We start from the raw sequence: 15,632 nt of genomic DNA on the forward strand, positions 1-15,632 counted from the left end.
TCTGCACTGGGGGGTCCCTCGGCTGCGGGAGCGGGCTGCACAGCTCGTGCGCTGGGGCAGGGACTGAAGCCTGCTGCTGAGCGACCTCTGTCTGCTCTTCCCTAGGGATAACAGCATTGTCATTGTGGTGGGGGAGACTGGGAGTGGCAAGACCACCCAGCTGACTCAGTACCTGCATGAGGACGGCTACACCGACTACGGCATGATCGGCTGCACCCAGCCCCGCAGAGTGGCTGCCATGTCGGTAGCCAAGCGGGTCAGCGAGGAGATGGGCGTGAGCCTGGGAGAAGAGGTGAGTCTGGCCAGGCCCTGGGGTAGCCCTGCTGGGTTGCTGGCGAGGTGCGGGTGCTGACTTCTCCGCTTTCCAGGTGGGCTATGCCATCCGTTTTGAGGACTGCACGTCAGAGAACACGGTCATCAAGTACATGACGGACGGGATCCTGCTGCGGGAGTCCCTGCGTGAGGCCGACCTGGACCATTACAGCGCCATCATCATGGACGAGGCACACGAGCGCTCGCTCAACACGGACGTGCTCTTCGGCCTGCTGCGGGAGGTCGGTGCACCCGAGGGTGGGGCGGGCCATGGGATGGGGTAGGGGCAGCAGAGGGCACAGGCCAGAGCCTGGCTGCTGGTAGCATGGATTGGATGCCCTGCTGGGACTTGGGGAGGGAAGGGTAGGGAGATGGAGGCTCTGGGGCAGGGGGAGTGAGCCGTGCCCCTCGCAGAGAGGGGAGGCAGTCAGTACAGTACCCTGCCTTCGGGCTGCCCTCGCAGTGTGTGGGGGGGAGGAGTGGCCTGGACCCTGCCCCCCTGCTGCCCTCGCAGTGTCGGGGGTGTGGGGGGGTATGGTCAGCCCAGTGCCTGCCTGGGCCCTGCCCCCTGCTACCCTTGCAGTGTGTGTGGGGGGAGTGGCGGCCTGGGCCCTGCCCCCCTCGCAGTGTCGGGGCCGGGGGTAGGAGTGGCCTGGGTCCTGCCCCCCGCTGCATTCACAGTGTTGGGTGTGGGGGGGGGGGGTATGGTCAGCCCAGTGCCTGCCTGGGCCCTGCCCCCCTGCTGCCCTCGCAGTGTGTGTGTGTGTGGGGGAGGAGTGGCCTGGCCCCTGCCCCCTGCTGCCCTCGCAGTGTGTGTGGGGGGAGGAGTGGCCTGGGCCCTGCCCCCTGCTGTCCTCGCAGTGTGTGGGGGGGAGGAGTGGCCTGGGCCCTGCCCCCTGCTGCCCTTGCAATCTGTCTCTCCAGGTGGTGGCGCGGCGTGCGGACCTGAAGCTCATCGTCACCTCGGCCACCATGGACGCAGAGAAGTTTGCCTCCTTCTTTGGGAACGTTCCCATCTTCCACATTCCTGGCCGCACCTTCCCTGTGGATGTCCTGTTCAGCAAGGTGCCCAGGGCGGGTGTGGGGGGAGGGGGGTCTGGGCAGGGCTGGCCGCGCAGGGGTGGAGGTGGATGTGCTGTGTGATGGGTCCTGTGCATGGGGGGGAGTCGGGCTGTGGGCAGCCAGGCCCCCCTCGAACTGCTCTCTGCCTTTCAGACCCCGCAGGAGGACTACGTGGAGGCTGCGGTGAAGCAGGCCCTGCAGGTGCATCTGTCTGGGGCCCCTGGAGACATCCTGATCTTCATGCCGGGCCAGGAGGACATCGAGGTGACCTCAGTGTGCCTGTAACGCTAGCCCCCACCTCCCCATCCCTCCCCGGGACCTGGCGGCGCTAGGGCCCTCCTCCCCGCCCCCCCGGGCCCTTGTGCCTTTTCTTGCTTTCACTCCCCTCTCTGTCCCCAGGTGGCCTCGGAGCAGATCGTGGAGCATCTGGAGGAACTGGAAAAGGCCCCAGCTCTGGCTGTGCTGCCCATCTACTCTCAGCTGCCCTCTGACCTGCAGGCCAAGATCTTCCAGAAGGTAGCACGTGGCAGGGTCTGCTGGGGGAGGGGAGCAGCGGCTGCTGGGCGTGGGACTGGCCAGGGCAGGGCCTGCTGTGGGGGCACCTGATGTCTGACTGTGCAGAAGGTAAAAGCCAGGGACCCACCGCTCCCTGGGGGGCGCTGATCCTGGCACTCCTTGTCTGCATCCCTGGGGGGCACTGTCCGTCGGGAGCGGGGGGCTGCCAGCCCCTCAGGGCGCTGACACCTGGTGTGTTGCAGGCTCCGGACGGTGTCAGGAAATGCATTGTCGCCACCAACATTGCGGAGACCTCGCTGACTGTGGACGGCATCATGTTTGTCATTGACTCCGGCTACTGCAAGCTGAAGGTGAGGCGAGGGCCGGTGGCGGATCCCTGCTCCCTGGAGCTGCTGCGTAGCCGCCTTTTGGGCCCTGCCCGGCACCCCCCACCCTGTCTGACTGCTCCTTGCTTGCCCCGCCAGGTCTTCAACCCCCGCATAGGGATGGACGCCCTGCAGATCTACCCCATCAGCCAAGCCAACGCCAACCAGAGGTCGGGTCGCGCTGGCCGGACGGGCCCAGGTCAGTGCTTCAGGTAGGCGCCTCGCTGCAGCATTAACCCCTTGGGTGCTGAGCTGTGGACACAGCAGCTGCTTCCCCTCAGTTGGCTTGACTCTAACTGCTCCGTGGGAAGGGTCCTGGAGCTCAGGCGAGTCTGAACTGTGTGCACACCCCAAAGTGCCCCAGCTTGGAGGGGGTGCTCCCATGTCAGGGATGTCCCGACTGCACCACAGGGAGCAGCAGGTGCAGAGCCAGCTGCCTTGGCCCCCTCGGCTGCAGCGATGGCGTCTCCTTGTGCACCCAGCCTCTCCTGCACTGTTGCTGGGGTGTGTGTGCAGGGTCCACTCCCTGCCCCAAAGCAGGGCAAGCTGGAGCTGCAGCTCCTGCGCCCAGGATCCCTGCTCTAGAGAGCTCCCTGTGGCTGGGCAGGAGGCTCTGAGCTCTGGGGAAGTGGTGCTATCTGAGGGGCTGGCGCTCACGGCATCGGTTCCCCAGGCTCTACACCCAGAGCGCCTACAAGAATGAGCTGCTGACCACCACGGTGCCTGAGATCCAGCGCACCAACCTGGCCAACGTGGTGCTGCTGCTCAAGTCTCTGGGCGTGCAGGACCTTCTGCAGTTCCACTTCATGGACCCGCCCCCCGAGGACAACATGCTGAACTCCATGTACCAGCTGTGGATCTTGGGAGCCATGGACAACACGGGTAAGGAGGGAGGGGAGTGCTGGGGGATTCAGGGAGGGGGCTCGGGGGGGGGGGGAGTAGGGGGCGCTGGGAGCTTGCCTTGCTACCGGCTCCTGTGTTGCTCTGGCAGGTGGCCTGACCTCAACGGGGCGCCTGATGGTGGAGTTCCCGCTGGATCCGGCGCTCTCCAAGATGCTCATTGTCTCCTGTGACATGGGCTGCAGCTCCGAGATCCTGCTCATCGTCTCCATGCTCTCTGTGCCCGCCATCTTCTACCGGCCCAAGGTGCGTGCTGCTGCCCCTCCTCTCCTCAGGTGCAGGCTGGGGGGGGAGGCATCCCTCCCCTCCAGCCCTAACCCTGCGCCCCCTGCTCCCACCTAGGGCCGGGAGGAAGAGAGCGACCAGGTGCGGGAGAAGTTTGCTGTGCCGGAGAGCGATCACTTGACCTACCTGAACGTTTACCTGCAGTGGAAAAACAACAGCTACTCCATGCTGTGGTGTAACCAGCACTTCATCCACGCCAAGGCCATGAGGAAGGTGGGGCTGTGCTGGGAGGCAGGGCCTGGAGGGGGCAGAGGGTGGGGCCTCCGAAGTGGGACAGGTCTCCAAAGTGGGGCAGGCCTCTGACAGGCATGTGCTGTTGCAGGTGCGGGAGGTGCGTGCCCAGTTGAAGGACATCATGGTGCAGCAGCGCATGAGCCTGGCGTCCTGCGGCTCAGACTGGGACATCGTGAGGAAGTGCATCTGTGCTGCCTACTTCCACCAGGCTGCCAAGCTGAAGGTGAAGGGCGGCCGTGCAGGGTGCAGGCCGAGGGAGGGGCAGGGTGCAGGCCGCGGGAGCGGGAGGGGCAGGGTGCTGCCCGGGGCTGTGCTAACCCGGCTCTTTCCACAGGGCATCGGGGAGTATGTGAACATCCGCACCGGCATGCCCTGCCACCTGCACCCCACCAGCTCTCTCTTTGGCATGGGCTACACTCCAGACTACATCGTGTATCACGAGCTGGTCATGACCACCAAGGTTAGCGGGCCGAGCCCACCCTGCTGGTGGGCGGGATGTTCTCAGAGGGTGTGTGTGTGTGTGGTGGGGGGGGGGGGTAGGGGCCGTGCCCTCCCTGCTGGTGGGCGGGATGTTCTCACGGGGGGGTTGGGGCCTGGCCCTCCCCAGGAGCTCTGCCTTCCATTGTGCGGGTTAGTGCTGGGCTGAGGGGACTGTTGGGGCCACGGGAGGCAGGCAGGGCCGTGTGGCAGTGGTGCCTGGGAAGGGGAGGGTGGGACCCGTGGCCTGCCCTTGCCCTTGCCCTTTCTCCCCCCAGGAGTACATGCAGTGTGTCACGTCCGTGGATGGAGAGTGGCTAGCGGAGCTGGGCCCCATGTTCTACAGCATCAAGCATGCAGGGAAGTCGCGCCAGGTAAGGCTTCTCCCAGCTGCCTGGGGTGCAGGCCAGTAGCTGTGCAAAGGGGGTGGGGGGGACTCCCCATGGGGCAACCTCCATGGAGACTGGGCAGGGCACCCAGCTAGGCAGGATTGGACGTAGCCTATGCATGGGCCTCTCCCCTTCCCAGCTCTGAGCCGCGCAGCCCCTGCACTCAGAGCTCTTGCCCTTGCTGCCGCTGCAGGAGAACCGCCGTCGGGCCAAGGAGGAGGTGTCGGCCATGGAGGAGGAGATGGCTCTGGCTGAGGAGCAGCTGCGAGCACGCCGGGAAGAGCAGGAGCGCCGCAACCCACTGGGCAGCGTGAGGTGGGTGCTGGGCATGGCAGCAGGGGCTGTCCCCAAAGGGCCGCAGCACGGGGCTGCCTGTGGCATGTTCTCTCCTGCAGGGGGATAACGACTGCTGTGAGTAGCGCCCGGGGGGCAGGGAGCAGGTCTAGCACTGGGGCTTCTGGCCTAGCTGGCAGGGTTCTAGGCCCTCCGGCCCCGTGGCTAATGGCCCTTGCTCTCCCTCGCAGGTCTTTGAAGATCTATACTCCGGGGCGAAAGGAGCAGGGGGAGCCCATGACGCCGCGCCGCACTCCTGCCCGCTTCGGCCTGTGAGCAGGCGCTTCCCTGGAGCTGATGGATTCCTTGTGGGGAGCTGTCCCCCGCTGTGTGTAAATGTGACTCTGGGGTGCTGGGGCCCTGCCCTGCCTTGGCACCTGCACACACCTTGGCACTGTTTGCTACAGAGGAGAAATAATTTTATTTGTATAAATGTTGGTGGCCTCCAGCCCTTGCTTTGTCCTGTGCTGCGCTTGGCGGGGTCCTGCAGCCTTTCGTGGAGCTGGGCCGGGGGCAGGGCCCCTTGCAGGTGCGAACACGACTGGAGGCTGGGGCCAAGGCTGTGTGAGCATGAAGCAGCCCCAAGCTGTTGGGCACCGATGTGTGAGGCCCAGCTCCCGCGTGCCTGGCACGGCTCCGGCCTGGATCAGCTGCCCCTGCGTCGCAGGGCTCTACGAGAGGGGCTTGTGCAAGATCCCCAGCGCGCCGCCAGCGTAGACAGTGCACACCTGCCTGCAGCCTCGCGGGGAAATGAATGACCTACGCTGGGGGAGAACCCTGCCCTGCATCTGCCACATCCCCCGACTCTGGTCCCTTTCCCTCCCAGAGCCAGTGATTTGTAGGTTGCAGCCCCGGCCCAGGGCCCAGCACGGCCAGTTGCCGTCGGCTTCCACTAAGGCTGAGGTAGCGGTGCCCTTCCTGGGCTGAGAACAGGGCAGCAGCCCGGCTGTCGCTGTGGGGAAAGGGGATGTGCTGACCTTTGAGCTCCCCCCATTGGCTTGATCTCTGCCCTCCTATGACAGCAGGCAGTGGTAAATGCCGGGCTCCCTGTGGTGCGGCATCCTCTCCCTGGGCTGGCTCGGCCTGGGGGCTGCTCGCTGGGGCCTGGCGTCAGAGCAAGGGCCTTGGCCACCGAAATCGCAGTGTGCTCAGCCAGGCTGCTTGCTCCGCAAGCCTGCGCCAGGGGCTGGTGTTCACAGCTGCAGGCTGGGCCTTGGCCGCTGCACCTCTCCTGGGGGGGAGGGGAGAGAATCTGCCTCAGGGCTGGTGCTACGCGCGGTCCCTGGCCCACACCCGTTCCAGCGATGGGATGTGGCAGGAGGGAGCAGTGCTGCTCCAGTGACTACGCTGGATAGGGGTTGGGGGCTGTACTAGCAACACCTTTAATGGCTGAAATACATGGGCTGTTCCTGGCAAGCGGGGTTTGCTGAGGGGGCTGCAGCCCCCCCGCCGACGTGGCCAAACCACACGTGGTCAGTGACAGCCTGTGCCCGTGGCTTTATTTCACAGTGCAGGCTGGGCCCGGGGCCCGCACGGGTAGCTGAGGTAGGTGCAGAGGACGTGCCTGCCCCATGTACAGTCCTTGCTGAGTCCATCGTGCAGGTGCCAGGCTGGAAGAAGGGAGGGACCTCACTCCTCGCCCAGGAGCAGGGGCCATGGCTGCCGAAGCACGGCCCGTGCAGCTAAGCCGCTGCCCTGCAGAGCCTGGGACAAGAAGCACAAAATCAGCAGTAGCTTTTGGCAGCAGGGGCCCCCCAGCCCCTGCTGGAGCCTGCGCACAGGGCCCAGCTTGGCCTGCTAACGCCTGCTCACCTTCAGCCGCTCACACTCAATGCGCCGCTCGGCCACTTCGCCTTTCAGGTGCCTGTTCTCCTGCTGCAGCCTCGCCAGCACCTCCTGCAGGTGGCTGTGGGGAAGGGCAGGGAGACAGTGAGCAGAACAGGCCATGGCCCAGGGGGCAGACGCAGCTCAGACTGCTGTCAAGTACCAGAGGGGGAGCCGTGTTAGTCCGGATCTGTAAAAAGCAACAGCGTCCTGTGGCACCTTTAAGACTAACAGATGTATTGGGAGCATGAGCTTTCGCATGCATCCGACGAAGTGGGCACTCACCCACGAAAGCTTATGCTCCAATACGTCTGTTAGTCTTAAAGGTGCCACAGGACTCTTTGTTGCTTAGCTGAGACTGGGTTGCTCCCCTGCCCCCACGGCCAGCTCTGTTTACATGCTGCAGGTAGTGCGTGGGCTGCCCCCCACGCCTGCAGGGCGCTGGTGTAATCCTGGGGCCGGGCTCTGCTCCCGGCACTGGGATGCTATCCCAGCTGCCGGGACCAACCCATGGGTGCAGCGGGGGATGGGGCAGGCTAGCCTGCTCCTGTCTGTCCAGTCACAGCCCCAGGGCAGCTGCAGCAGAGCGGCGCTAGGGCCAGGATGTGGGAGCCAGCAAAGCAATGGGGGTGCTAGCGCCCTTCCCCCACTCACAGCTAGGGCGGGGTCAGAGCCACAGACCCCCTCCGTCCCCCGCGTCTCAGATCCCTTAGGGCTGCTGCACAGCCAGCTGCCCTTGAACCTGCCCTGGTCTAGACAGGTGTCTGCACCGTGCCAGGCGCTGGTCCCACTTACTCCTTCTCGCCTGTCAGCTGCGCGATGTGCTTGATCTGCTCCCGGATCTTGTGCCCCAGTTTGTCGTTTGCTTGCCTGAAACAGGGCCGGAGGGGAGGGTCAGCTGGTCCCTGGGCTGAGCCCAGCCAGAGTCCCGGTCTCTGGGGCTCCCAGTGATGGGCACGTGGGGAGGCAGCTGTTGGGCTGGTGGCTGGCGTCTGGCGGAAATGCCGCGCAGGCAGGAACATGGCTGGTGCCGGGCTGCAGGGACGCAGCCTGATGCCTTGTTACCCCGATGCCACGGCTGCTCACGCGGGGGTGTGGGGGGGGGGGGAGAGAGGGTGGGGGGGGGTGGGGGGGCGGCTGGGCAGTAGTGCAGGGACTCCCAAGGCAGCTCCTTTCAGCTCCAGCCCAGCCCCTTCACTTACTTTTGCTCCTTCACCCACTGGCTGACGTTGGCCAGCACCAGCTCGCTCTCACGGTGCAGCCGGCGGCTGTCTGAGCGTGCAGCCCCCAGGGAGGAGCGCAGCGCCTCTGCCTGCAAGAGAAGTGACACAGCACCAGCCCCGCAGCCAAGCTAGACCCCCCCCCGCCCACCTGTGGCTGGGTCACGTGGCGCTGCACAGCTGCCGCTGGACACGGACGGGGTCAGCCGAGCCAGGCTCCTGGCTCGAACCGGGCAGGAGCCCACCCGGGACAGCTACGGAATAACCTGCCCCTAGGCCACGCGTTGCCTGAGCCCTTGGGTGGAGAGCAGCTCACAGCTGGCAGCAAACACCCACTCACGGGGGGGGGCTACGCCTACCTCACTGCTGGAGGCCACGAACTTCTGCCTTAAGACATTGAGGTCCTGCTGCAAGCGGTCTCTCTGCCAAGGAAGGGCATGTTATGAGCAGGGGGCTGGGCCGATGCTCCCAGCCTGTCTGCTCCCCAGGAACACGAGTCTGGATGGGGTTAGGGTGCGAACAAGGCTCCACTCGAGGGTCAAGCCCACAACACTGTCCCCCTGCGGCCCGACCCCTAGATCCCCAGGCGCTGACCAGTCAGTGAGCCCTACTGAAGAAGGCACCACGCCCCTGTTGCCCCGGGCCTGGGGCTCAGAAGGGGGCTGAGGGCCGCAAAGCGAACGGCCTCATCTGCCCTGCCAGCATTCAGGGACCTGTACTGTGCCAGCCCCAGGGTTCTGCGTGAGATGCCATCGCCCGCCCCCCCCTCCCCCAGCCACATACCTCTTCAGCGGCACCATGGAGCTTTTCTTTCAAGGAGGCCAGTTCCACCTTGACTACGACCAGGTCCTCGTCCCGCTGCGCCAGGGCCTGCGCGTTCTCCTGGTACCGCCGCTGCCAGTGCTGCACTTGGCTGCTCCGCTCCCCCAGCTGCTCCTCGAAGGCCCGGACCTGCCGGGGATGAGTGGCAGCAAGTGGCAGGTGGGGGCTGGGTGGAGGGGGCTCAGGGGGGCGGTTGCAGCGCGCGGGTCACTCACCTCCTGCTCATGCTGCTGCTGGAAACCCTGCAGCTTCTTCAGCTCCCCGTTGACCCGCCTCATGCGCTCCTCACAGGCTGCCGTCTTCTCCTCCAGCTGGGCTTCCCTGGCCCGTGTCCGCACCAGCTCCGCCCGCAGGGCCGCCATGTCCTGCGCCGTCTCGCTGAGCTGTCACACAGGACGGGGCAGTGGGGGCGGGGCGCTCTGGAGGGGCGGCAGGCCCTGGGGCAGACAGCTGGGCTGTATTGATACCCCCCAGCCTGGGGCAGAGGCCCCAGCCTTCCAGCAGAAGCGAGGACTGTGCACGCGGCTGCCGCCACGCTGGGCCAGGCCTGGCTGGGAGGGCTGAGACCCCTACGGAACCCTTGCCCCAGCACAGGCCCCCAGTGACTGCTGGGTGCTGGTACCAAAGTGGGAATGATTGGGACGCAGTCGCTGACTCCCGGGGCGAGGGGCTGCTCCCCATGGGTGCCGAAGGCTAACATGCTCCGAGGCAGCGCCAGGCGGGCTGTGTGGGGCACCCGCCCGTCTGGGCCGGTGTGAACACCCCACTCACTGGGAGCCACAGGCTGGAGGCCAGGGCGGGGCCGGCAGGCGGAGCAGGCGCACACCACGCGGCACGGGGACGGAGAGCGGGGGAGCCCGAGGAGCTGTGACCTGAGTGCTCCCAGCACCAGCCCCTGGGGGTCAGCACTGACTCTGCCAACCCTGCTCCAGCTCAGGGGAGCTGAGGGGGTCCCTGTGGCAGGCCCTGGCTCTGCCCTACCTTCTCCAGCGCCTCCGTCTGCTTCTCTTGACAGGACGCAGTTGTCAGTGTCAGCGCCTGGATGGTCTCCTCCGCTGCAGTCAGCGTGCGGGTGCTTTGCCGCTCTCTGGCCTGAGCTGCGTCCAGCTCCGCCTGCAGCTGGGCCAGGGCCGACTCCTGGAGCGTGGCCTGCGGGGAGGACAGCGCTGTCAGCTGGGCACCAGCGGCTGGGCCTGGCCTGTGCGGCACAGTGGGGCGGGCGCTCCCCTTGCCGGCCTGCTGCTGGATCCGCTGCTGGGCTTGGCCCAGGCTGCTGCTGGCGCTCTCCAGCTGGGCGCAGCGCTGCCTCAGCTGCTCCTGCAGGCGCTGGCCCTCCTCCTCCAGCGGCCTCAGGCGGCACTGCAGGCCCCGGCGTGTCTGCTCCTGCTCCCGCAGCTAGCACACAGGCAGGGCTGTCAGCAAGGCGCGCTCGCTCACCCCTCCCCACACAGGCCCCAGCCAGCCTCCGTCTCCCCCCCCACCGCCACTGCCCCAGCGTGGCCTTGTCTCCCGCTCTGCTGGGCCCCGCCACGGGCTCACCGCTTGCTCGCGGCTGTGGAGCTCTCGCTGCAGCTCCTCGCGCTCGCTGGCCAGCACGCGCTCCCGCTCCTGGGCTCTCCGCAGCTGCCGCTGGAGCTCGTCCTCCCGGCCCTGCAGCTGGCTCAGCTCCTCCCGCAGGGCCTGCTGGGCGGATTCCTGCTCCTGGAGCTAAGGGAACATGGGGCTGCAGGTGCGAGGCCAGGCCGCCCTCTCCCCCACTCGAGCAGGGGGCACCGGCCAGGGCAGCAGCAGTGCCTAGGGAGGAGACGCTGGGCCGGGCAGGGCTGCGGGGCTGCAGGAGCTGGGCAACTGCTGGTTTGGGTGAGACAACGCTTCCTGCATGGCTGATACTTCCAGCGGGCGACCGTCCCCCCTAAGCAGGGCGCTCCCTTTCTGTCTCGCCTGCCTGGCGCCCAGGGGCCAGGCCCCCCGTGTGCAGCCCCAGGGGGAGGCCACGCCCAGCCTGTACCTGCTGCTGCAGGGCTTTCGCCTGCTCCTGACTGCTCCCCACTTTCAGCTCCATCTTGGCCCTTGAGTGCTGATGTTGCATCCCCTGCTGCACAGCCACCTGGTGCCTCTGCTGCCACTGGCTCAGCTCCGCCTTCAGGTGCTCCAGCAGCGTCCTGCGGGCGAGGCCCCAAGACAGAGCAGCTCCAGCCTCTGCCCCTCCTGCCCCACGAGCCCTAGGAGCCCAGCCGCACGCCCCACGCGGCAGGCTCACAAAAATCAACCCTGGCTCTGCCCCCTGGCCCCTTCCCATCCCGAGGGGCTCTGCCTCGGGTCTCCCTGCCCCACAGCCACAGCTCTGAGTGCTGCCTGACGCTGCTCTGGGTCATGGAGCCTGGCACGGGCAGGTGCCAACATCCTGTGCCCCTTGCTGGGCTCTTCCCACCTCCACCAGGGGCCACGGGCAGGTCCCGGCCGCTCCCAACCTGCTCTGCTCCACCTCCTCCGTGCTGCTGGACAGCTGCTCCTGCAGCGCCCGCTGCTCCGCCTCCAGCCTGCGGCTGGCCTGCTCCAGCCGGACCCCCTCGGCCACGCGCTCGCTCAGCTGCTCCTGCGTGCTCTGCACGCTGCTCTGGGCCAGCAGCAGCTGCTCCTCCCGCTGCACCAGCTCCTGAGCTGCCCGAGACAGGGAGGGACGCGCTCACCCAGCCGCTGCCCCCCCAGGCCGGGCAGCAGGAAGGAGAATCCCTGCTCCTGAGCAGGCCCGGTGCTCCGCCCTGGACACAGACTAGAGCTGAGGGGCTGCGCCTCGTGGGCAGCTGGAGCCCATCACCTGGGTGTCGGCTCTGAGATGCCTGGAACGGGCAGGCTCAGCCGTCTGCCATCCCCCAGGGTCAGCTAGCCCTGTACTGGGGCCCGCTGTATGATTAAGGGGCAGGTGGGACTCACTGGGGGGGGGGCGGTACGCGGGCACCCCCACCCTGCAGCTGGCAGATTCCAAGCGGGAACATCCCGGGCCTGTGGCGCAGGAACTGGCCCTGCCAGGACTCGGGGGTGTCTCTCTGGGGAATGCCCCAGGCAGGCAACGTGTCTCGCCCGCCTTCCCCAAGCCACAAGAGCCTGAAGCCGGTGGTGCCGAGGGCCCAGCCAGGGCGCGACTGCCTCGCTCACCAGCCACCTGCTGCTGCTGCTGGCTGTCCTGCAGGCGCTGTCTCAGCAGCTGGATCTCCTCCTGCAGGCTGTCGCTGGCTGCCTGGCTCTGCTCCCTCTCCCGCTGGGCCTGCTGCAGGCGCGCATCCAGGCTCCTGGCCTCTGCGCGCTGCTTCTCCACCTCCAGCCCCCTCTCCTGCAGGGCATTGCGAGCCTGCCGCATGGCGGCCTGCGCCTGGCGGAGCTGTTCATCCCTCCTCTGTATGATCTGTGCCAAGAGAGACCGCAGCACTGCCAGACACTGCCCTGGGGCCACATCCCCCCCCCGGCACAGCCCCACGGCCACAGGCCCCTCCACATGGCCCCACAGGTGCTGCCGCAGCTGCCTGAGACCCGGGGGGCGGCTGGAGCCTCTCCTCCGAACGCACGTTGGCCCAGGGCCCCTGGCTTGTCCCTCCTGTGGGTCCCCGTCTCCTGGGCTCACCTGCTCCTTCTGCACACACAGCCGGCGGCTCTCCTGGAGCTTGCACTCCAGCGGCTGGATCAGCTGCTGCAGCGTGGCCACCTCCAGCTGCTTCCGCTCCACCTCAGCAGCTGTGTCCTGCCTCAGGCTCTGCACCTCCAGCTCCAGCTTCCCGAGAGCTGAAAAAGCAGCGCCACGCTAGTGCCAGCTCCTGCCTCCTGCGGATGCCCTGAGCCGCTGGCTGCTGTCGGGCGTCTCCACCGGAGCTGTGACTCGCAGCTCTGCACACACACCGGGCTGGCCAGTGCCAGTAACCGCAGTGCAGCCGGGGTGCTCAGGCCGCTAGCCCCCCACCGCCATGGCCACACTGCCAGCAGGAGCCGGCGGGGGCAGCTCCAGCCCAGCTGCTCCCTGTGTGCAGCGCGACACGGGGCTGGGCACAGACGCCCGCACTGCGTGCCCCAGGCCAGGGCTGCCCTGGCCCGCCAGCACCGGTACAAACCTTGCCCGGCAGCCAGGACTCCGGGATCCCCCCAGGCTCAGCAAGGAAGGCAAAGCGGGCCTAGCCCTCGCCCCCCCGCCACCCACCCAGGGCTCCTCGTGTTCCCAGCTGGCGCAGACGCCTGCTGCGTAGCCCACGGCCTGAGCAGCTCCCCGGGGGCAGGCCCGTGGCGCTGAGTCTCACGCTGATGGGCAGCACAGGCTGGGGCAGCGGCTTTCTCCCAGGGGCCCCGGCTGGCAGGAGGAGCGGCTGCCTCTTGCTCTACCTTTCATGGCGCTGTTCTTCTGCTCAGCCACTCGCACCAGCTCCAGCTTCAAGTCCTGCACCAGGCCCTGGTACTCCTCGGCCCGCTGGCTGTGCTTGGCGCGTTCCTCGTCGGCGTGGCTCAGCTGCTAGACGCAACGCAGCAGCACAGCTCAGTCACTGCCGTGGGCAGCCAGCCAGCTGCCAGGCCTGGCTGGCCCTAGAGCAGGCCCAGGGCGCTGGGGCAGGGCAGGCGCTGGCCGCTCAGTGCCGCCCGGCGCTCCCTGCCGACAGCAGTATGGGGGGGGCTGGTCCTACCTGCTGGAGTTTCTCTGCCATGGCGGCTTGGCTCTCGTAGCTGGCGTTGGCGTGACTGTGAGTGGCTGTGTAGGAGGCAAACTCCGTCTGCACATTCACCAGAGTCTCTTCGTCTGCCAAGCACTGAAACCACAGGCAGCAGGACACCAGTGGGCCGGGCCCCAGAGAGCCCAGGGGCAGCAGGGTGCAGAGGGTTTACTGGACTCCCCAGGGGCTGAGGCTATAGACTAGTGTGCCAAAGCACAGCATGTGAGGCCTCCCCCAACAGCCGGGAACACCCGGAGGTCCCTGGGCCGTGCGTACAGCTGTGAGGTTGGCGTGACAGCGTGAGCCTGAGACAGGTGTTCGTACGCTGTATGCGGTACGCCACGCACCCCTCACGCTACCCGGGCTCTGGTCAGGCAGGGGGAGGAGACGCTGACCACTGTGTATTGCGTGTCTTACACGGGACGGCTATTTGCATATGGGGCTGCTGCGGCTCAAGCCTGCAAAGCTGACAAGCGCTCACAGAAATCGGCGCAAGGCAAACCTAGCAAGGATGCGGCTCAAAGAATTAACCTGGTGTCTCAGGAGCGGCAGCACCACCCCCTGGCCAGGTGTGGGGGGTGCGCCAAGTCCTACTACAGTTTTGTTGTACATGTAACCATGTAATCATGTTCCCATATGGCGACTTGCTGGCATGGGACTCACTGCTCGTGGGTAAAGAACGGCCCCTTGTCACAGTCCCCCCAGGGAAGTGGTGAGGGCGAAGCAGCGCGGTGACCTGGCGGCGAAGCTGCTCGGGCGGGGGTGTGTGTGTGTCCCGTACTGTGGAACGCTGCAAGGGTCGGGTGCTGGACACGCCTGGGGGGGCGGGGGGGACGGGGCGGGGACGGACGACTCACAGGCCTCGGGGGCAGAGGGACAGCGCAGCCTGTGCAGGCTGGGAGGGGAGGGCTGGCGCAGTCGGGGAGCTGGCCCCTGCCCGGCACAGACGAGGCTCCCTCACGCTAAGGGCAGGTGGTAGCGAGGTGCCACCCAGCCCTCGGTGGTGCGGGAAGCCCGGGAATGCCGGGGGGGTACTAGAACACCGGCGCCTGGGCTGCTGCGCACGTTGTGAGAGGCTGCAGGGACGATTCGAGGGCGGGAGAAAAGGCCTGGCCTGATGCTTCACGAGCTCGATCTGTCGCTCGGCTCCACGGGAGACTGAGAGGTGACGTGACCGGGGCTGCAAGGCTCGACCCAAGGGCTGGGCGTTAAAGCCAGACCCGCTCAGCTGAGCACAAACCGTTACAGGGTGGGCGGAACAACCCGCCACGGGACGGGGGGCCTCGCCAAAGCCGATACGGCCACCTCTCTGCAAGGGGCCTCGGCCACACAAGTGGGGCTGACCGTGGGGGTAACCAGGTGACACTCCTGGTACCCAGGTCAGCCTGGATAATCGGCCGCAGAGCGAACAGTTACTCGCCCTACAGAACTGCAGCTCTGCCAGCCATGCTGGCTGCAGGGCTCCCACGTGGGCGAGATCAGTGGCGGGGCTGGGCCTGGGCCTGGGCCTGGGCCTGGGCCTGGGCCGTTCATGGCCCCTCTTGCCTGCCTGAAGCGCAGAGCAGCTGCACCCAGCCCTCCCTTGCGCACTCCGACCCCCAGCTCTGGAGGACTCTGGAAAGGCAGGCCCAGCGAGCGGGTCGTGGGGGCCACACAGGCACCGTCAGGCAGAACCACAGGGCACGTCACCAGTTCATTTCCGGGCGGGGACTGACAAGCAGTGGGCCCGAGGAGGCCTGAGTGCACGGCTGCCCTACCGAATGGGGTCGCATCCTGCGGCCAGCTCAGGGCACAGCCGGGCTTGCGCCGCAAAGCAGCCGACACGGGGCTGCCCCTGGGGCATGCGGCGGATGCAGCTTGTGCTCTGGTGGTGTGAGCTGGGCTGGTTGGAGGGGGTGGTCCATCGCCATAGGGTAGCAGGCTGATGTATGCGGCATCATCCATTTGGAAAGTCTCTGGGGGGAGCTGGCGTGAGCCTTCAAAGCACAGGGCTGGGGAGCCGGCAGGAAAGGCTTAGCCCTGCCAAGGTAGGATAATCAGGCCCCGGTGGCTCCGGCGGAGAAAAGGACGTGGGAACGTAGTGGCCTGGCTGACGTGACAGCGTGACGCAGCTGGGGGACAACCCGTGCGGTGAGGCTCACCACAGCCTTGGGCCCGTGGGTGCTGGGTAAGGCAGGGCAGCCACAGAGCTGTTTGCTGGCCCTT

The 15,632-nt window shown here is 66.9% G+C and overlaps 2 protein-coding genes across 2 annotated transcripts in view; one reads left to right on the forward strand and one right to left on the reverse strand.

Annotated features, from left to right (window-relative positions):
* DHX38 (DEAH-box helicase 38) overlaps positions 1-5,323 on the forward strand; it is a 28,380-nt gene extending 23,057 nt beyond the window's left edge. The window contains exons 13-27 of the mRNA XM_065416720.1: positions 106-292; positions 369-554; positions 1,237-1,377; positions 1,528-1,638; positions 1,774-1,890; positions 2,133-2,240; positions 2,355-2,467; positions 2,929-3,137; positions 3,247-3,401; positions 3,498-3,653; positions 3,763-3,897; positions 4,009-4,134; positions 4,430-4,525; positions 4,734-4,855; positions 5,065-5,323. Of these exons, the coding sequence (XP_065272792.1) occupies positions 106-292; positions 369-554; positions 1,237-1,377; positions 1,528-1,638; positions 1,774-1,890; positions 2,133-2,240; positions 2,355-2,467; positions 2,929-3,137; positions 3,247-3,401; positions 3,498-3,653; positions 3,763-3,897; positions 4,009-4,134; positions 4,430-4,525; positions 4,734-4,855; positions 5,065-5,149 (2,047 nt within the window). The 3' untranslated portion in view covers positions 5,150-5,323. The remainder of the gene's footprint in view (positions 1-105; positions 293-368; positions 555-1,236; positions 1,378-1,527; positions 1,639-1,773; positions 1,891-2,132; positions 2,241-2,354; positions 2,468-2,928; positions 3,138-3,246; positions 3,402-3,497; positions 3,654-3,762; positions 3,898-4,008; positions 4,135-4,429; positions 4,526-4,733; positions 4,856-5,064) is intronic.
* A 1,179-nt stretch (positions 5,324-6,502) lies between these two features.
* Positions 6,503-15,632, reverse strand: part of PMFBP1 (polyamine modulated factor 1 binding protein 1) — a 353,820-nt gene continuing 344,690 nt past the window's right edge. The window contains exons 22-36 of the mRNA XM_065416399.1: positions 13,401-13,523; positions 13,105-13,231; positions 12,359-12,516; positions 11,896-12,142; positions 11,211-11,400; positions 10,748-10,901; positions 10,279-10,446; positions 9,721-9,888; positions 8,955-9,122; positions 8,701-8,868; positions 8,277-8,339; positions 7,900-8,009; positions 7,493-7,567; positions 6,686-6,779; positions 6,503-6,577 (exon numbers count right to left, since the gene is read on the reverse strand). Of these exons, the coding sequence (XP_065272471.1) occupies positions 6,503-6,577; positions 6,686-6,779; positions 7,493-7,567; positions 7,900-8,009; positions 8,277-8,339; positions 8,701-8,868; positions 8,955-9,122; positions 9,721-9,888; positions 10,279-10,446; positions 10,748-10,901; positions 11,211-11,400; positions 11,896-12,142; positions 12,359-12,516; positions 13,105-13,231; positions 13,401-13,523 (2,088 nt within the window). The remainder of the gene's footprint in view (positions 6,578-6,685; positions 6,780-7,492; positions 7,568-7,899; positions 8,010-8,276; positions 8,340-8,700; positions 8,869-8,954; positions 9,123-9,720; positions 9,889-10,278; positions 10,447-10,747; positions 10,902-11,210; positions 11,401-11,895; positions 12,143-12,358; positions 12,517-13,104; positions 13,232-13,400; positions 13,524-15,632) is intronic.

This window comes from Emys orbicularis, chromosome 14 (assembly GCF_028017835.1).
Source record: "Emys orbicularis isolate rEmyOrb1 chromosome 14, rEmyOrb1.hap1, whole genome shotgun sequence".
NCBI lineage: Eukaryota > Metazoa > Chordata > Testudines > Emydidae > Emys > Emys orbicularis.